The 20,453-nt window shown below is 39.4% G+C and overlaps 2 protein-coding genes across 4 annotated transcripts in view; both read left to right on the top strand.

Moving 5' to 3' along the window:
• Positions 1-210: 210 nt before the first annotated feature.
• Positions 211-8,801, top strand: mks1 (MKS transition zone complex subunit 1). The gene is made up of 18 exons (XM_020640561.3): positions 211-548; positions 724-845; positions 1,632-1,684; positions 2,470-2,637; positions 3,226-3,326; positions 3,602-3,730; positions 4,232-4,336; positions 4,851-4,959; positions 5,097-5,153; positions 5,372-5,414; positions 5,504-5,566; positions 5,664-5,734; positions 5,827-5,896; positions 6,019-6,126; positions 6,547-6,680; positions 7,123-7,205; positions 7,409-7,506; positions 7,980-8,801. The coding sequence occupies exons 1-18, from the start codon at positions 472-474 to the stop codon at positions 8,081-8,083; spliced, it is 1,695 nt and encodes a 564-aa protein (XP_020496217.1). The 5' UTR covers positions 211-471; the 3' UTR covers positions 8,084-8,801.
• A 473-nt stretch (positions 8,802-9,274) lies between these two features.
• ap2b1 (adaptor related protein complex 2 subunit beta 1) overlaps positions 9,275-20,453 on the top strand; it is a 17,882-nt gene continuing 6,703 nt past the window's right edge. Inside the window, exons 1-16 of one of the 3 annotated variants that reach the window (XM_020640516.3) lie at positions 9,276-9,417; positions 11,277-11,331; positions 11,476-11,581; positions 12,104-12,239; positions 12,518-12,763; positions 13,559-13,749; positions 14,957-15,178; positions 15,426-15,546; positions 15,924-16,019; positions 16,260-16,375; positions 16,585-16,750; positions 16,879-16,977; positions 17,443-17,702; positions 17,797-17,989; positions 18,901-18,942; positions 20,398-20,453. The exon at positions 20,398-20,453 is cut by the window's right edge and continues 97 nt beyond it. In XM_020640516.3, the coding sequence (XP_020496172.1) occupies positions 11,295-11,331; positions 11,476-11,581; positions 12,104-12,239; positions 12,518-12,763; positions 13,559-13,749; positions 14,957-15,178; positions 15,426-15,546; positions 15,924-16,019; positions 16,260-16,375; positions 16,585-16,750; positions 16,879-16,977; positions 17,443-17,702; positions 17,797-17,989; positions 18,901-18,942; positions 20,398-20,453 (2,087 nt within the window). In that variant the 5' untranslated portion in view covers positions 9,276-9,417; positions 11,277-11,294. Of the gene's footprint in view, positions 9,418-11,276; positions 11,332-11,473; positions 11,582-12,103; positions 12,240-12,517; positions 12,764-13,558; positions 13,750-14,956; positions 15,179-15,425; positions 15,547-15,923; positions 16,020-16,259; positions 16,376-16,584; positions 16,751-16,878; positions 16,978-17,442; positions 17,703-17,796; positions 17,990-18,900; positions 18,943-20,397 lie in introns of those variants that run through there. The other 2 variants (XM_020640517.3, XM_065962713.1) reach the window with 2 other exon arrangements.

The raw sequence follows: 20,453 nt of genomic DNA, 5'->3' as shown, positions 1-20,453 counted from the left end.
CTATGATGAACTAAATATCAAAATATCAAACTAGGAATTACAGTCAGATTTATATAATTTATATATAATAATTGGTTTATATGAGTCATACTTTACAGTCTGTAATATCAGTGAAGAGACTTTGGCTCTTTTAGACTGCGCCGGTAGGGGGCGGTAATGCTCATGAAAGATGGTTAGCAAACCGCCAAAGATATCAACAAAAGAAGAAGAACTACCCATATTTCTATGGCAACGACAACTATCTTTAAGCCGTGCTTTGTGCTTGAATATTTATCTTCCTTTGGTAGATTTTACTTATAACATTCGCGCTTTTTTTTCTGACAGTAATTCTCATCTGCAAACGCTGCTAGGGATTATTTTATAAAAAACATATTGTCGTTTAAAGTCGACAGGGACAAAAGCTTCTGATGTGTTTACTGTAGAGCTGATCGCTTCTGCTAACTCACATTAAAAACAAACATCTAAATATTAATGGCAGACTGTTGGAACACGGACACCGGGGAAGCTGTGTTTCGGTCCCGGGATGCTGTTAAAAACTTAAGAATAAAGTAAGTAACTGATGGTGACGCCAAAATGAGCTCAGCTACCAAACCAGTGAGTTTAATGATAATCACAGTGTTGGATTGATTTACTGTCTGCTGCCGTGTTTCCTGCTTTAGTGAAGGAATTTACTTTAATATCAGTACACGTGATTTCAACAAGATGTTTGTTTCCTAACTTGAGGGTCCGGATAGAGAGGGTGACCTCTACAGCTGCCCTCTCTCAGCACCTTCAGCAGCAGGTTCTGTCCCAGAGAGACAGAGGAGACATCGAGCTGGAGACCCTCACCTCAAAAAGTCACACAGGTACATTTATTCTGATGGTAATGGATGATAACAAGTCATTTTATCTTTTGTACTGTAGACATGATGTTGCACAATTTTCTTTAACTTTAAATCTCCTCTGGTTGATTTCTTGTAATCACCGGACTTAAAATCTTTTTCCAACCAGGTGAAATGCTGGCTCAACCCACTGTTAAATAGTATCTTCAAACTTTATTTTAAACTGGTTTTATAGCATTTGTCTTGTTGTACATGTATTTTAATGTATCCTCATAAAGTGTTATGGGGTTTTATCTAACTGAATGTTGCACATTTTAATCTGTTTGTTTACACAAAGGCCCAACTGGGGACACGAGTGGGAAATTAACAATAGCTATATACTCTTTATGCAGCAGTTTCATGCTTTGTGTTGAAATTATGTTAAATTGCATTGTCCCTATTAAAATAAATAAATTCAATTCAGTCAATTGTAATTTCTACATTTCATTTCTCGACTTTCAAACTTGTCAGAACATACTGAGTTTTGTTTGCAGATGAGCTATTGAGCTGGCAGGTAACAAGAAGTACTTAGTATATAAAATATTATGTATCTTGACTGTCTGTCTGACTGATTGTCTCTTTGTGGTATATTGGAGTTATTTTGTGTTGTTTTTGTTTATTTGCTGTCCCCAGAAAGTACTTATATCGTTGCAAACCAACACTGTTACAGGAATGGATGTAGTGTCTAACTTCAGTACAACATGTATGCATGTTTTAGGGTGGATGTTTCCTTCAAATCACATTTTAGTAACTTTGTTTCTCTGTCACTAGGTGATAATGAAGAGGAGCTGGAGGTGGGCTGGCAGGAGAAACTCTTCAGTCAGGTAGAACCTGATTCAATTCAATTCAATTCAAAAAAATGTCCCCGGGGGGCAATTCAAAGGCACACAGAGCGGTAAATTAACAACAGTGCAAGTACGAAACATTTTAACCTAAATATAAAGTGTCAATATAAATACAACTTAAAGCTTAAACTTAACTTAAAAATACAAAATATAAAAGAGTAGATATAAGTGGACAGTGATCGGACTAACAGATGTAAACAGATGTAAACAGAACTATGTGCAGTAAACGAGAAATAAACATATCTATACAGAGCTATGTGCAAGTAGGCTAAATACTAAATGATAAGTTATAAAGGTGCATGGTGAATAACGGAACAACAGAACTCATATATACAATATAACTGTAAAGGTAAAAATGAGATAAATAAAGTGACCGTAGTGCAATGATGGATAAGAAACAACAGGAATAAAGTAACCAGAACTGGATGAATACTGAAATAGAAAGAATAGAATAAAGTGATGTAGTGCATGAGACCAGATAAAGCAGAGGCAGTTAAGGTGCATGGTGAATGGAAGGAAGTAACAAACATCAAAGTTCACAGCTGAGAGTCTGCATTGGGTGAGAGGTGTGTGTTGGTGTGTGTTGGTGTGTGTTGGTGTGTGTTGGGGGGGGGGGGGGGGGGGGGTTAGGAGTTAAATAGCAAACTATACTGATAGATTTCATTTAGCTTAGAAGTGCACACATTTTGATTTTTTACCTTTGTCTCCTATTGAAGAAGCCTGACACCTCACCATCCTCTCTTTGTCTCTGTATGTGCGCCCAGTATGAGATGGAACTTTTCCAGAATGAGGCAGCATGTCAGACCCCTCTGGACCGTCAGTACCACACAGAGGTCAAGGCCCTGAAGAGGTCAAAGGGCAGAAGAAATCACAGAATTTTTACATACACCGATCATGACCGCTACACTAACTGCCTTCCATTCAACCAAATGGTATGTTGTTTTGCATTTTTCAGTTTCATGAACTGTTTCCAGAAATTCACAATAAACTTTATATTTTACATTTTCATACACAAAACAGAATTTAGTCAAGCATGATTAAGTCATTAAAAATAAAGTCAGTGGGTGAGTTTCTTTTTTTTTACCTTAATCTACATCGCAGTCTTTTAAGTCAAGTCCTATTTGTTGCTAAGGTTTCTTCACTTCACAATACAATCTTTATTTAAATCATACAAAGTAGCTGTAAAAGTATGTTAAACATATGTTGTAAAACAGCACTGTTTTCAACAAAGTGTGTTTCACTGTCATGTAAGCGAACATTTCTGCAGCTATGTCCACATCTGACCACATTAGCTTTATCGCCTGACAAGCATAAGCAGATTTAACTTTGTCTTTTTGTAACAGTCCAGTGTGTTTAGTGACGCATTACGCAGATTGTGAATCACTCTTAAACATCATGTCTAACCAGCAAACATGTCAGAAGAGCTTTAAAGCAATTCCTTTCTTTGTGAAACCTCAGGTTCTATCATTCTTATTTCTATCTGTGTTTTTAATTAGCTTGTTGTTTTTTTAACCTTAAAGCAGCAAGCCGCTGACTTACTGACCACCTCCGTATCCCGCCCCACATTCCTGGCTGAGAGGATGGCCAGTGTGAGACACAGACGGCAGGAAAGACGCACCATGTGAGTAGAGAACCAGCTCACTTCTTTAAATGGACTCATAGGGAAAGACTGTATTCTCAAAACACATGTTAAAAAGAGAATCCCCTTTTAGCTTAGCTTCTCTCTTTAATATGTAAAGTAGTTGCATATAATTGTCGACATTCAATGCAGATGAGATCAAATGTATTCAAGAAACTTTGATTTGTAATGATTGTTTGTCCTGGAAGTTTAAACTTGTATGTTTAAATGTTTCAAACATTTATGTCAGAGTTATGATGGTGTGTTGAACTTTGCAGGGATTCAACTGTCCCTAAATCAAAGATCATTACGTGGGAGCCCACAGAGGAGTTTGTGAAAAACAGCCATGTGGTGAATAATACCATGCAGACCATGCACATCATGGGGGACCTGAGCCCTCCTGGAAGGTAAGACTCGAGTCAGTAAACATGGTTTGGCAGCGATGTTCTGTATGTACCCTGCCTATTAACTATTTTTTAATGGCTTGTGATACTTAGCAGCACAGATAAACAACCTTTTAATACACATTTTCCTTGAGGATATGGTCACACTCTGTGGGTGTCATTAACATGGGGATGAAATCCAACAACAAAGTTCCTGAGACCATCTCCAAATATGGTTCAGCTGACCCCAAAGAATATCGATTTTAATGCTTCACATTCATCAAAAGTTGTTTTTTTTCCTTATCCTGAAAAAATACTCAGACTCTGATCATGGATCTGATCTCATGTTTCTACCAGTTAAGAGGATGATGAGAACAAATAGGCTATAAAATTGTATAAATTCTGATGTGTGGGAGATTTAGAAGTTCAGAAAATGAGCGAAGGAACCTTTTGCTACAAGTACGCTGCGTTGATTAACTCAGGTGTGTACCTCTTTTGTGATTCTCTGTGTCTGTGTATTTCCAGACTTGGCCAGAAAGAGAGTGAATGTTTGCTGCTAACCATAAAAACCGACGGCAACGGAACAGTCATCGTAAAACCCGACTTCAACAAAGGCAAAGAGCCCTACAGGCAAGTTCACAACAGGACTGAGACCGTGTGTATATTTAGTTTTTATATCATCTCAACATGAACCGCTTCACCAGTTAAAGCTGTAATAGGATTTGAGCCACACAGACAGTTAAAGGTCCACCACTTTAGCCCACATGTCTAGAGTCTAGACTGATATTGTATGGTCTTTGATGAATCATTAAAAAGAAAGAAACTGTTATAATATGTACATCATGGTTTATGGGCAAACTATAAGAAAGAAAAACGGTAAAGACAGAACTCCAAAATAGTTTTTTAATTGCAACACGGACGATTTATTCAAATATACACAGGTGGGACTTATTTATACTTGTTCAAAATAGGTACTAGTCAATCCCTCTAGAGGGAGTGCCTACCATAGACCTTTCAACACCTGAGTGGTAAATTGTGGCATTATAAATTAGATTTTTTAACTTGAGGTTCATATCCGATATGATTACACAAAAACACCCATTATGAACTATATGAAAACCTGTTTGTGCTTTGTGGTGTGCAGGATCGTAACCGAGGGCGAGCGGAGAGAAGTTTGGCGTCTCACTCTGGAGAATGTATCTACAGCCATGAAACCAGAGGAAACGGAGAAGGAGCAGAACATGTACAAAGATGTGAGTTCACCTCAGTCACACTTCCTCCACAACCAGAGCAGAGCTGAAGAGAACAGCCTTAAATGTTCATTTTGATTTTACCGTTTATGGAGGCAGCGTAATACCACTTATAACGTTCACTTTTTCTCTTTATGTAGCTGTACATACGACACAAGGAGTACCTCAACAGCCTTGTTGGTCAAGACTTTGAAATGGTGAGTCTTCATTATATTATCACAGGAGCTGACTTCTATTAGGGCTTTAGGTCAGAGTGAATCATTTAAATAGCTTGCTTTGTTCAAACAATGGTCTAAAGCCTTAAAGTTATTCAGTTTTAAGTCATATATGACGACAAATAGAATCAAGTTCAAAACAAGTTGACATTTTGCTTGATCTTGCTCAGTCTGATAAGTACTTCATGCCTCTTCCTCAGCCTCCTGCTGGTATTCTGCGCTATGTGATGCATGGAGAGATTGGTGAGTAGGAGATCAGTGGTCATCACAACTCTTCATATTTATGAAATGTCTTTAATAAGTTTGTCTTTCTTTTATTCTCCTTTTTCCAGTCTCAGCCAAAGGATTTGAATATGATAATTTATACATCCACTTCTTCATGGAGCTGCCCAACAGTAAGTCACATGCAGTTTAAGAAAGTAGTTTTAACTGTTGTGATAAAATCAAATAAACTACTCTAACTTCTACTTCTATGATTCTCTCCGGTTTCAGATTGGTCCAGTTTGCCATTTCAGTCTCTCTCTGGGGTAACCCAAACCTGCCGGACTAAAACATTAGGGAAGGTTTGTATAATGTTTAAATAAGAGAAAAGCTTCAGAGCACTCTCACTGAGATTGATTGAACCCTAAAAAAAAGTATTGTTTTCTGCCAACAGGAAAATGTAGCTTTCTTCAGTTTCCCCTTCAGCTTTGAGGCGTTCTACATGTGTGAAAAAGAGAGTGAAGGTCAGTATCATCTATGAAATATGATGTTTGGTTCATTTTGATTCTAGTGATGTATTTATTTTAAAGGTACATTTATACATTTATGAGTTTAGTCTGAACTTTGAGTTTTCTTTTGGTTTCAGAGTCAGTTCTCCAGTGGCCAGTGCTCTACTTCAAAGTTCTGTCTCTGGACTCCTGGCAGCGCTATCGGACTGAAGGTTACGGCTATCTGCTTTTTCCTGCAATGCCTGGTATGCTTTTTGCATTTCACATTTTCAATTCCAGGTTGTTGAATTACAATAAAGGCTGCCTTGAACAGTTCGTTTTTTATTGTAATTTTTTCTATGAAAGCCAATTACTGACATTTTACAAACTGGAACAAACCAGTTTTTTCTTTTTCTAATGTAAAATTCAATTGAACAATCAACTAATAGAAACATTTGTTGTTATATGCTGTTGTTCAAATCATTTAAAGTTTTTTTCAGCTTTTATTCACATTTACAAATGGTGTATCCATTCAAAATAAAGAGGAAGGTGTAAATGTATCTGCTGCTATGAATGCTGACCAAAACACAGGAACAACCTTCAAAACTAAGAAGCTAAATGTTTTATAGCTTTGTGGACAGTCTCAAGCCCTAGGTCTTATTTTCTATGTTTTTTTTGTGTTCCAGGTAAACATACACTAACATGCCATACATGGAGACCCCTTCAGACAGGAACCGTCTCTGCTCTGAGACGATTCTTTATCGGAGGTTCTCCAGAGCTTGAAGACCACAGCTACGTCAGGATACCAGGGACATTCAAGGTAGCTTTGAACCTTTGTGGAAAGTCTTGGTAAATGAATGGATACGAACAATTTCAAAGTTTTTTTATAATTACGTTTTTACCGAATAATTTGAAAATATATCTGCATGTAGGCAACACTTTATAGGAAGTCCAAATAGGATCACTCCTCAGCGACTAAAATGACACCATGTCATTTATAATTCCTTAAAATAAACAGTTTTATATCATATTATTAGATGGTATTTAGAAGTACCCGTGGAGTTTTTAAGAAAATGTACATGTTTCTTCTTAAATTCAGTTAATCCAAAAGATGCAAAACATTTGTGTTTTTTGGTACACGTTTCCTTATGAGCAAATTACTTTACCAATTATTTTGGAAAGTGGATTTTTAAAGTCCATGTTTTTTCCAATAACAAGACAGAACGTTTTTCTTATTCTTCCACTTTCATGTGTGGCTGCAGGGAGAGCGGCTGAGTCGCTTTGGATTTACAACAGAAACCACAGGAAGTGTCACCTTTAACCTGCACTGCATCCAGCAAGCCAGGTAAGAGCTGTTTGACTGAAAAGTGTGGGCCAGGTGTTTCTGTCAATGTCCACAGTGGCTGTAAGTGTAAAGGAGAATTTATAGAAAATCAAAAGTGTGTGTGTGTTTCTTAATGTTTTATTAATCAGTAGCAAATATCACACTATTACATGTTTTGATTTTCTACACAGTAGTTGTTTATGTACGTGTTGTGTACATTTCAGGGCCTTTGTCGATGCCACCATGTTGAAAAAGAGGAGGCAGAGAGTGTTTGATCAGCTGGGAGGATTCAGTCAGCAAGGAGCTGTTTGTACCATCCTGGGTAAAGACATTCAATTAAAACTAAATTTAAACTCATTAATGCTGTTTTAATAAACATTGTTTTAAAAAAGTACTTGAAAGCATGCTTGATATGTTACTGGACACAAGTTTGTTCAATCTCATAAAACCCATTATATTTAAAATGTTGATCTTTCTTTTGAGCAAAGAGCATCGCCAATAAACTCTCTTTGATCGCAGCAACAGATCAACATTAATAAAATAATTAGCTTTCCTTGCATTATGGACAGTGGAGTCTAAATAATATATAAACAATGGTGGTCAGAATCACTTTTATTTTGGACAATTTGCCAGAAATGACTACAATTCACTTAGCAGACGCTTTTATCCAAACCAAAGACTAAACAAACATAAAAACTAATGAAGTTTAAAGAGGAAAAATATAAATATATATATATACTGTATATGCGATCTATTTTTAATTGTGTTTATTTGATTTTTTTCTCTCTCCGTCAGAGGCCTTCCAGAGAGCCAGGAAAAAGATGCAAGATGCCAGAGAAGGTCTTCCTAGAGACCTGATCAACGCCACCTCCCAACTCCAGATTGAATCATCGGCATAAACGAGAAAGTCGTTTAAAAACACCTGAAAACAGCCAATTAAAGGTTAAGAAAAGAGGCGACATTACAAGAGACACTGAGTTTGCCTTTAATCAAAATGTGCACATTTACCACGTTTGGCTGATAACAGTAGACAGAACGTACTGTTAGAGTCAGACAGAAGAATTACAGTATTTTTTTTTAATGTAAAGACAGTTTACATGTTTGGAGGGTTGATCTTTTTTTTTTTTACAGTAAAGAAAAAGAGAAAAGCTATGCCTTCTATGTGTGGCATCACCACAAATTGTGTTGGATGTATGAAGTCTATTTGACTAAGATTATTATTCTAGACAAATTTATTCTGTTAGAAACTGTAATGCCTGTAAACATTGAGGAACATTTTTTTTTTTTTAGAGTTTAATTTCTGTCTTTCATATTGGTATTTTTAGGCATATTAATCATTTTTGCTCTAGTATAAAGTTGTTTTTTCACTTAAATGTAAATTGGAGATGTCATTAAAATTCTAAACAGAATACTTGCCTTGTAGGTTTTGCATAGAAATATTAAAAATGTTTCCTCCTGAATGTTTACCACAGAACAGACAGGATTTTTTAAAGTTACTATAATAAACAGAAAACCTGACAGACTCACACTTAAGTATTATTGTTGTGTTTTAGGTTCTGGGTGATTTAACATATACAGTCTGAGTATTTCCTATATAAGAAGCAGATAGCTAGTAGCCAAGTGGACAATCAGACACTTCATTATTGTAGTTTCACTGACACGCAGGATATCATTTTGACATCTCTGGCAAGAGTCCCTTTCGTGTGTTACATTCATGACTGTAGGAAATTGTAGAACAGTAAGTAGTCCCGCCTTATACTAATCATATAAAAGGACAACACAGTCTCAGTTTGGACCGGAGGAGGTGCGCTTTTCTATTTTACCAGTGTACCTTCATGACATTGAAATCGATGAATCCGTCCACATCATCCCCACACAGTCCCATCGTGGGCGGTGTCATTTCCCCCGGTGACCTTGCAGCACATAAATACATAAATGATGCATTGTAAGCTATGTGCGGATCCCAACCACAGAAATACAAACTATTACCGTGGAGAAGGAGAAAGCTCCGTCGTACTGATTTGTTGCAACCAGAAAATACATGATCTACAAAAGATCTTTCAATGCAAAAACTTTATAAGGGTCTCGTCTCAGGAGGGAAGTTGTCCAGGTTCCTATGACCGTGAACGTACCATTACGATCCAGATTCTCCATCTTCCTCCAACAAGGCAAAGGACCAAACCTGCGTCTTGCACCCACCGGACACTTTTCCCGCTGACTTACACTCCACAAGGTATCTGACATACTTAACCTTTCTAAATGTGTCCCAACATGATGTCTGTATTTATGTGTTTCTGGTGTTTATCGGTCAGCTGATCGCAGACTGAACATCCTGTCGGCAGCAGAGAAAACTGGGCCGCTGATCACTCATCTGATTTAATGTCAGATTTAATGCTTTAATATTAAAACTCCAACCGGTAACTTGTGCAGATCTAGCAGCCTTGCCGATGCTGGAAATTGCACGTTTGTTTGTTTCCCCCCCGCTGAGGAGTAGAAGTGACTTTATCGGTTTTCATTGAGCCGCCGGGTGCATTTAATGTTAGCATGCAGCAGGCTAACGACACTGTTAAAGGCTGAAGGGGAAACCCGCTATGCTGCGATTTAATCCTTTAAAAGAGGCCAAACTGTATCACAACCAGCCCAGGAATGCACCTGTCATGACTAATAAGGGCTAAACTTAGCTGTTATTCAACAAGGAAAGGTGTGATGATGTTAAGACGCAGTGCTAACAAGCTATCTGTGTTTACGTTAAGATGCGTTCAGTTGCATATTTTAGCGAAGGAATTTTAAAACGTCAGGCAAGTTTATTTCTACAGCACCTTTTAAACAACAAGGCAATTCAAAGTGCTTCACACAAGACATCAAAAAACAGCATGACAGAGGTAAGAAAATAAACATTAAAATAGAACATAAAAAAATACAAAATACAATAATAAATATAATAATAAAAAAAAATCATGGGAATTATTACATCTGAAAAATATGTTCAAATAAAAATAATTCAAATGAAATTAATTGAAATAAATAAAGTAAAAATATATAATAAAAGTTAAAGTGCAGAGTTAAAATTTAAAACCTTATTAAAATTGTTTAATTATATATCTTTATATCTTTGTTCCAGATATAAGGAGCATAGAAACTGGGTGAGATATCGATGACACAGGTCCTTCGCATTTTATCTGACAAGCGACGCAAAACATTGTGGAACTGCAAAGGGTTATTTTCCCCCCCGAGTCACAGCAGTGTCTGTGAGGTTGGACCAGATGTTGGATGATACAGCTGGAGGTTTTGGTTATCCCAAAGATGTTGAGTGGGGATGAGATCAGAACCTTTTACCGGTTCAGTCATGTTCTTCCACATTAGACTTGGAAAAACATTTCTTCCCTGATACTTGTTTATTCAGCTGGAAGCAAAATATCATGTTATGCTCCTTTTTGTTTATGCAGACGCTCTTCAGTCTGTGCTTTTCACCACTCCCACCATGAACTCGTGTGTGAACCATGTCATAAAGCTGCAGATAAAAAGTGCTGACACTCCTTCCTACAGTTTGGAACTTGTCAGAGTGTTGCAACCTAGTATTTGAATATAAATCATATGCACTACTTGGCGGTCTGGTACTGCAAGCTTGCATTTCCTACCAATTCAGAGGGAGAGAGTGGTTGTTACTCCCAATCCAACAGACTGTCTCATGGGATAAATGTCACTCTCCAAAAACTCTGTAATAGTGACCCATTGAAAGACATTGAGCTCTTCAGTATAAACCATTTTTTCTGTGCATGTTTGTCTGTACAGATTGCTCTGTGTTTTCTGATGTGCACCATGATTGTGAAAGTCGAGGTGTCACTGTGCGTGTTTCTTCTGGAGCGGTTCATTATTTTTAGTATTTTGCATTTGTTATGTTCTTGCTGTTGTTTATGTTCTTCTGTGTTTGGTTTAGTTTGTTCTTGTTTTTGCTGTTTGTCAAAGCACTTTGTAATCCTGTGTTTTAAAAGGTGCTATATAAATAAAGTTGTTATTATTATTATTATTATTATTATTATTATTATTAACACATGAATGTTTCAAATAATGCAGTGTATTTCCTCTGCACAGGCTTAAAGGACCGCAATCATGACGGATTCCAAATATTTCACGACGAACAAAAAAGGTGAGCAAGGAAAGAGCTGGTGTAGCTGAGTGCTGAATGAATAATTGAATCCTTAAACATTCTATTTCTTTGAATTTCTTGAAGTCAAAATCAAATTTCTTCAGTTTGTGCCGCTGTCAATGTGCTGTGTGATTCGTCTCGCAGGGGAGATCTTTGAACTGAAGGCAGAGCTGAACAATGAGAAGAAGGAGAAGAGAAAAGAGGCAGTGAAGAAGGTCATCGCTGCCATGACTGTTGGCAAGGATGTCAGGTAACACTCACACATTTAAACTCTGACATCAACCAGTCAGTGATCTGAATCATTAACCATGTCCAGCAGATCAAAATGAGGCCAACTTATGAGGAATTTCTCATCTGATATTGTTTTTCTTCATACTTTTAGCACCGGTTTATTCTTGAAAAACTGTAATCTTTGTGGCTACTGTAGTGACTCAGCTCCTGGAATTATTTTGATTGGTCAATGCAGTGGAAAAATAAGCAAGAACTCTGTGCTAAAGCATTAGCAGTTAATTGTTAAGTCAACACAGTGTTGTGAAAAGGAAAGTAAGGAATGCAGAAACAGCTTTTAAAATCAGGCATCAATTTTGAAAACCCCAATAAGAAGCGTACTCCTTTTTCCATTTTCAGACCTTCTGAACCACACTTCTGATAATAGATTATAATGGCCATTAGGCCGACTTTGTGAATGAATTTATGTAACACTAAGATGAAGAAAAGATCCTTGAAACATAATACTCTTGAGTCTGACAAAAACCTCTTGCGGTGCTTCCAGCTCTTTGTTCCCAGATGTGGTGAACTGCATGCAGACCGACAACCTGGAGCTGAAGAAGCTGGTCTATCTCTATTTGATGAACTACGCCAAGAGCCAGCCGGACATGGCCATCATGGCCGTCAACAGCTTTGTCAAGGCAAGGCCCCAAATGAACTCGATTTGTTTTTTTTCAACTCTTAGAATTTTTTTATATTGATATATGAATCCACTGTAAAAAAAAAAATGTGACTACAACAAATTACACATAAAAGAAGAGACTGTCATTGATCATTAATTAGATGAAAAATGATGCTGAACACATAAAGAATGCATTTAAGATGTGGCAATTGCTCTAACTGAGTTATAGATATTTATACAAATCCAGTAAAAGGTCTCAATGAAATAATAAACTGACTGTCTGGTCTTGCTCTTCAGGACTGTGAAGACCCCAACCCTCTGATCCGAGCTCTGGCCGTCCGCACCATGGGCTGCATCCGGGTAGACAAGATCACTGAGTATCTGTGTGAGCCGCTCAGGAAGTGCCTGAAGGATGAGGATCCATACGTGAGGAAGACGGCAGCTGTTTGTGTGGCTAAACTTCACGACATTAACGCCCAGATGGTAGAAGACCAGGGCTTCCTGGACTCTCTGAGAGATCTCATCGCTGACTCAAATCCCATGGTAGGTCTCAGTTTCTTCTTTTAGTGTTTCGTTCATGCCAAAACCAATCAGTGAAACAGCTTTTTGATTTAGATTCAACACAATCCAGTGCAATAAGGTAAAAAACGAATAACAAAACTGTCAATAAATGGGATAAGATGATGCTGAAGTGTTTTAGGGTGCACTCACACTAGACAGTCCGTGCCATGCTTAAGAACGCTTCACCCTCAAAGTCCAGTTTGTTTGACTAGTGTGAGCGCTCTGAGCAACATAGAGATGACGATATCTTAACAGCTCAGGGATATTCAAGTAACATAGCTTCCAGAAAAGTCAGTCTACACAGACGTTGTGCTCTCAGAGAGAGAGAGGAAGCTGCCGACACAAGTCATGTAGAAGCTGGATGATGCTAGTTTGCTCAGAGTTGCTGTGATTGGCTTATTATGTGCAAACAAGCTAACCCTGATTGGTTGTTTGTTTCCCACCGGATGACTTCTTTCAAAGAACTAAATACAAAGAGGCGTGAGCTCAGAGACACAGATCAGACACATTTTCATTCAAAGGAGTGTTTTAGTTAAATATAGTGACATGTAATGATCAACATTTGTAAAGTTAACCACAGTTCTAATGAAATAGTGTTGCCTGCTGTAGCTTCGGTATTAAAGGGATAGTTTGGTTATGTCAGGCTTTTCTTCCGATAATAAGCTCTTTAACTTAAACAAAACACTGTTGGGTATATCGAACTATGTCTTCTGATATCCAACAGCTTCAGAGTTTCCCTTCCAAGGTTTTCCTCACACAACGCCCTCTGTCCTTCAGGTTGTGGCCAATGCAGTCGCCGCCCTGTCTGAGATCAGTGAGTCTCACCCCAACAGCAACCTGCTGGATCTCAATCCCCAGAACATCAACAAGCTGCTGACGGCTCTCAACGAGTGCACAGAGTGGGGACAGATCTTCATCCTGGACTGCTTGTCTAACTACAATCCCAAGGATGAGCGTGAGGCCCAGAGGTAGTTCTCACTGTGTGACTGAAGTTTGGGATGTAGGCTCGTTCGGATTGATCATGAATGAATGATGATAGAAGAGACACTCACTTTCCTTTAATGCCCCTGACACTGTAAAGACAACCTAACTATTTTATTTATTCCTGATCACACTGCTATAATGTTCCTTCAGTTACTTCCAAAATAATTTAGAGCTATAGTATAAACTTTGTCTTGCCCTGTCAGCTCTCTAATCTTACCAATGTTATAATCCAGACTTGACGCTGTTCCTTTAAGAGACAGCTATAAAAGAATTTGAAACTGTGAAGGTTTGGAGAAAATATCTCCAGATCACAGATATAACTTCCTTGATAGATTTTTCCCTAAGGAAAGAGAAAAGTAGGCATTTCAAAGGACCCCCCCGCCCCCCCATCTCCTCCTGCTATTGTATCAAAGTATTGTCCAGCCCATCCTGCTCTACTGTTCCACTTGCTTCTTTAACATGCTCACTGTCGAAAACCAGGTCAAACTCACACATGTCACAAACATAGCTGCCAAATGAATTGGTCTCCCCACACCCACACTGTCAGAGCTCAATCTCAAGGCCATCTCACGCATCGCACTTACAATAGCACCGGACAACACGCACCCACTCAACTGCCACTTCACCATTATGCCCTCTGGACGCAGGTACGGGTCCCTGTTGTGCAGGAGGGCTCGATATGGCAAAAGCCTGGTGCCTGCAGCCATGGCAGCCCTCAACAAAAGGCCAAAAATAAAAACACCCCGGTCCCACTCTGTCTATATATTTGTATGCATGTTATCTTGTTGTGTTTGTCCATCTGTGATTATCTGTCGGCGTGCTGTCCATAACTGTGCTGTGAAGTGGAAAAGAATTTCCCCTTGGAGACAATAAAGTGAAGTCTAAAGTCTTCATTTATTAGCGTTTAAAGATTTAATGACTTGATTTTCGTGCACCTGTAGAGAGGAGAATCCCTACCCAGACTTGAATCGGGGACCTTGTGACATAAAAAATATGCACATTGAATTGTTTAACAAAAGAGGTTTTTTTTTTTTTTTTTACTTGTTAATTCTTGATACTGAAAATGAACGATAAAAGCTCAAACAGCAGTCAAACAATACTCTTTTCTTTTTTTGAGTTATGACGCTCCTACTTGATTCAGAATAATGACACCCGGCCGATTCTTTACTTTTGCCTCCTCTCCTTTCTCAGCATCTGTGAGCGTGTCACTCCCCGGCTGTCTCACGCCAACTCGGCCGTGGTGCTGTCGGCTGTGAAGGTGCTGATGAAGTTCTTAGAGCTGCTGCCCAAGGACTCCGACTACTACAACACCCTGCTTAAGAAGTTATCCCCACCGCTGGTCACCTTGCTCTCCGGAGAGCCTGAGGTCCAGTATGTGGCTCTGAGGAACATCAACCTCATCGTCCAGAAAAGGTGCGTGCTCATGTTGTTGTTTTGCCTGCAGTAAACTTCATAATGTTACAAGTATTATTTTAATATCACATACTCAATGTCTTGCAATTCCTTTTTTTTTTAATCCTGTTAGAGAAAATGTAAACAAATGAATTAAGGCATTTCAGTATATTCTAGATTTGCGTTTCTATTTATAGAAATAAATATCTATATTTACACACTTTCCTGTCGAGCTACAGTGTGAATGTTTTAAATGCTTTTTGTGCAGGCCGGAGATCCTGAAGCAGGAGATCAAGGTGTTCTTCGTCAAGTACAACGACCCGATCTATGTGAAACTGGAGAAACTGGACATCATGATTCGCTTGGCCTCTCAAGCCAACATTGCTCAGGTACCTTAAACACAACATGCAGAACTTGTTGGGAGGATAGTTGTGCTACTGGGCTTTCCTCTGTCATTAAACAATTCAGGTTAATACTATTAAGACATGAGTCTTGTCATGTGCATAGAGGGAGGTTGGAAGGAGTAAAATATATAAAATGTCTGGGTTAAAGAGAAGCAGGGTGTTTCTGAAACACTATACAGACAGTGTTGAAGTGAACCAGATTTGTTTATTGTTGTCAAGTGTTAATAAAAAGAAGAAGATTTACTTTATTGATCCCCGGAAAGGGAAATTCTGTTTTTACACTTTGTTAATGATTCATGCAAAACACACACACTGGCTGAAAGACAACACATGTGTGAGCTGCTGTTTTCTCTCATTCTCAGGTGCTGGCTGAACTGAAGGAATATGCAACAGAGGTGGACGTTGACTTTGTGCGCAAGGCTGTGCGAGCTATCGGACGCTGTGCCATCAAAGTGGAGGTGAGAAATAAAACCGTAGCTGATGTGAGAATCATGACCACGAGACTATTATAAATAACAAACAGCTCACTCAGTCTTTGCTTAAAGAATTCATCCGTACTCTGAAAGAGGAGACCGCTATCGCACATGGCGCCTAATCTAACAATACTTTGGGCCAATGCAAACAAGATGTGGTGTGAGCTATTATGACCTTACTAAGAGTAGTGTTGACACTGCGCCTCTTTCCTGTTCCCTCTTCAGCAATCAGCTGAGCGCTGTGTCAGCACCCTGCTGGACCTGATCCAGACCAAGGTCAACTATGTTGTTCAGGAGGCGATTGTGGTCATCAGGGACATCTTCCGCAAATATCCCAACAAGTATGTTTCCCTCTGAACCGCTGAGAACTGTTAAATAAGTGGTGACACATGTTCTAGTCCTGGATATGGTTGATGGTTTTCATAATCCATCCAGGATTATTCAGATGCTGGGTCATTTCCATGTTGTCTGATACACATGAGAGTTTTATTCATGGTCATGTTTTTGCTTTGACCTGCATTCATTCTGACCACTTACTGCTGTTATTCAGGTATGAGAGCATCATTGCCACATTGTGTGAGAATCTGGACTCCCTCGATGAGCCGGATGCTCGTGCTGCCATGATTTGGATTGTTGGAGAGTACGCTGAGAGGATCGACAACGCTGACGAGCTGCTGGAGAGCTTCCTCGAGGGCTTCCATGATGAGAGCACTCAGGTGGGTTGGTCAGAAAAGCTGTTTTCAAATGTAACTTGTGTCCACCTCTCACAGACTTCGGAGGGCACTTTACAATGAGACAATAATATAATAACATGTTGACTAAAAGTGTGTGCTCTGATTTCCAGGTCCAGCTCACTCTGCTGACCGCCATTGTCAAGCTGTTCCTTAAGAAGCCGTCAGAGACTCAGGAGCTGGTGCAGCAGGTTCTCAGCCTGGCCACTCAGGTGACTGTCTTCTTTTTTTTGTTATTTTTAGGGCCATTGTTGCCTTTTTATTAGACAGGAGAGCTGAAGAGAGACAGGAAATGTTGGGAGGAGAGAGTGGGGGATGACATGCAGCAAGGGGCCTGAGGTCAGATTTGAATACACAATCGCTGCGACGAGGAGTATAACCTCAAAACATGAGGCGGGCAACATGACGGCAAGATTATCTGCTGGCCCTTTCTTCTTTTTAGAAAAAGCTTCAGTTTAAAGTCAGATATTTTATTCCTTCAATGCAGTTGTCCGATTGAGTTTTTGTGTAAAGCTACAGGAACATGTTAGAAACAAAGCTCTCTGTCGCCTTTTTAAAGTTTTTTTTTTTGCTTCCTTTATTTGGACACCTCTTGGCAACTGGTCATTAGGTGTAATGGGAAACAAACAAAAAATCGAACTTACAGTGCCTGTGTGTAACTTTCTGCTCTTGTGCAGGACTCTGACAACCCTGACCTGCGTGATAGAGGCTACATCTACTGGCGTCTGCTGTCCACCGACCCTGTGACTGCCAAGGAGGTGGTGCTGTCAGAGAAGCCCCTGATCTCAGAGGAGACAGACCTGATCGAGCCCACCCTACTGGACGAGCTCATCTGCCATATCGGCTCCCTGGCCTCCGTCTATCACAAACCTCCCAGCGCTTTTGTTGAGGGCAGCCACGGAATCCACCGGAAGCACCTTCCTGTGCAGCACAGCAGGTAGGACCCATCAAGGGGCCCAACGTTTGAATATGTCGATTTTCCACGTCAGAGCCTGCAGCCTCACCGGTGCTTCTGCTTTCTCCTTTGACAGCATCGATACTGGGGAGAGCCCAGTGAGCGGCGGGCCAGCAGCTGCCATCGATCAGCCACATGTGATCCCCAGCCAGGGTGACCTGCTGGGTGACCTGCTGAACCTGGACCTGGGCCCACCAGTCAATGTGCCCCAGGTCTCCTCCATGCAAATGGGTGCAGTTGACCTTCTGGGAGGGGGCCTGGACAGCTTGGTGAGCTTGATCGCGCACTGACACGCCCACATGCACATTCAATTCCCCTTAGAGAGGAAGGAGAAGCCTAACGGGGCTTCAGACTCCTCTCAGCTTACCGATGGGACGGACCAGGTCGGAAACATGGTTTGTTGGGGCATGTCCATTGGATGATAATTTGATTGCAGCAGAGCAGAGGTGTAATTAAACAAACAGGATTTCCATTTAAAAGGCTGAAATGTCCCTGTGGGTGGGAAACAAGAGGGATGAGGTACCAGAAAAACACAGAAAATAGAATAATGACAGACTCATCCTTGAATCTTCAGATTGGGTCAACCAATAATTGGTCTCAGATTTTAAACTCTGTATTCTGCAGCATTCTGAACACAGTTTATCTGTAATTAATTTGAGGATGTCTCATGGTTATTTAATGGTTAGAAGCGTGTAAGATTGGGTCATAGTGAGAGGACAGAGAACAGTATTATTTTCTCATAAAGGGGGACGTGCTTCGACATTATTATACATTTCTTCCATTTCAAAGACTTGCTGCACATTCTGCTGTCTTTGCTGTTTGAGCATTTTAACGTTTTATTAAACAAAATAACAAACTTCCATTACATCTCTTAAATGTTTTAAACTGCTTAAAAATATTGAAAACCTTTTGAAGGCTTTTTGTGTTCTTACACGGTCAACGGTTGCCTTTCACTTCTTCAAGCCGCTGGAATAACTGGACCTCTTCATAACCTTCTTGCAGATTTTTAAGGTCTTATTATTCCATGTCTGACTTAACATGTGACGCTGCTATTTTCCCACAAAGTGAGGGTTCCTCTTGATGGGTTGCGGTTGCTAAGAAAGTCTCTGTCTCTGTCTTTGTTTGTGTGTTTTGGTCTGTCTGTGATGCGGTCTTTGGGGGCCTCTCTTCTCTCCTGTAGCTGGGGGGAGACCTGGGCGGAGGTGTTGGGGGAAGTCCAGCAGTAAGTCCAGCCCTTGTGTTTGGCGGTCTGCCTGTCTGCATGCTTTCTGAATTTAACCCCATCACACACTCAAACCAGCCGAACCTCTTAAGTTAACACCACGTTTGTAAACCTGGCTTGTTTGTCTCACACTCAGGTGTTAACCACCATGTAGTTATGTTTGCATGTTTTATTCCATTTTCTGACCGGGAGAAGTCACCCACCCCGATTTAACTGGCACTGATTTTTGTCAGGATTGATGTTTTAACTTGCTTTAAGCGCACTTACAATCTTTTAAATGAATCATAGGCAGATTAAACAAAAACAGAACCACTGTTGTTCACTTTACACCAAATTGAGCCAGAAACTGAAAAGGAACTAATGTAGGAAGTCCGTCATTTTTCTTGTGTAAACTTTGCTGATTGGTCCGTTAGAGGGATGGGCAACAATCTACCATGAGACTGATTGTACTAAAGATTTGGCTACATTCTTACATTTTGCGCCCCTGTTTCCAGAATAGTAACTGTTCATTTTTATTCTTCTTTGTTATTTGAGGACAGTGAACGCAAAACTGCAAATCAATGATTACGACTACTTAATGGGAAATTAAAGATTTTGATATAACTTTACTCATATCTGATTTGATGTATGCTAGGGCTGGGCAATTAATGGAAACCGACATTCAGAACCTCTAACCGATGTGATCTTGCCCATTTAGATTTTTTAGATTATTTTAAGTACAGATTCACGAGACGACACGTCCAATGTCGGTCGTTTGGTCACATTTTGTCTTTAGGGAAGACGACATTGAACAAAAAGAAGTCAAACACGTGCAAAAAATGCAAGTAATTTATTTTCTACTGTTTTAGAGAAGTTAATTTCCACTTTAAAACTAAAATGTGTCGTTTTCATTTCAAGTGATTCTTTGATTTCAGTTCAAATTGTTCAATAAATAACTTATATATAATTACTTATAAAATAATGAATCAGATATGAACTCTCTCATTAGAAAACATATCCCAGCTTTAATAGTTGAACTTATTTACAGTAGAGACCATGTCAGTGAACTATGAGGGCAAAAAAACAAAACAAGATAATCGTTCATTAATCGTAATCGAGGTCAAATGTTCAATTAATCATGATATTGATTTGAGGTCATATCGCCCAGCCCTAATGTATGCTCTTTACAACTTCTAAGTAAATGCTCATAAACACCAGATCCCTGAAAGTTCTCACCCCACGACTGAGCTTCTCTCTTTCCCCGTCATAAAGGCTTTATCATAATGTCGCTGTCGTTCACATGTTGTTTTTCTCTCCTCGTTAAAGAGTGCCGTTAGTTGTCTGTTCCTTTGGCATGCCTTTAGATTGTCTGTGTGATTCTGTTTGTAGGTTAGAAAATAATTTGTCATTGATGCTTATGTAAATATTGGTCACTTACTTTTTTGTGTGTGTGTGTTTTCATTGTGATTGGCCCAGGTGGGACAGAACTTCATCCCCTCATCTGTCCCCAGTACTTTTGCTCCTTCACCCAC

Source organism: Labrus bergylta, chromosome 14 (assembly GCF_963930695.1).
Source record: "Labrus bergylta chromosome 14, fLabBer1.1, whole genome shotgun sequence".
NCBI lineage: Eukaryota > Metazoa > Chordata > Actinopteri > Labriformes > Labridae > Labrus > Labrus bergylta.
Note: the sequence above shows the minus strand (reverse complement) of the source record. Positions and strands in the feature narration are given on the sequence as shown.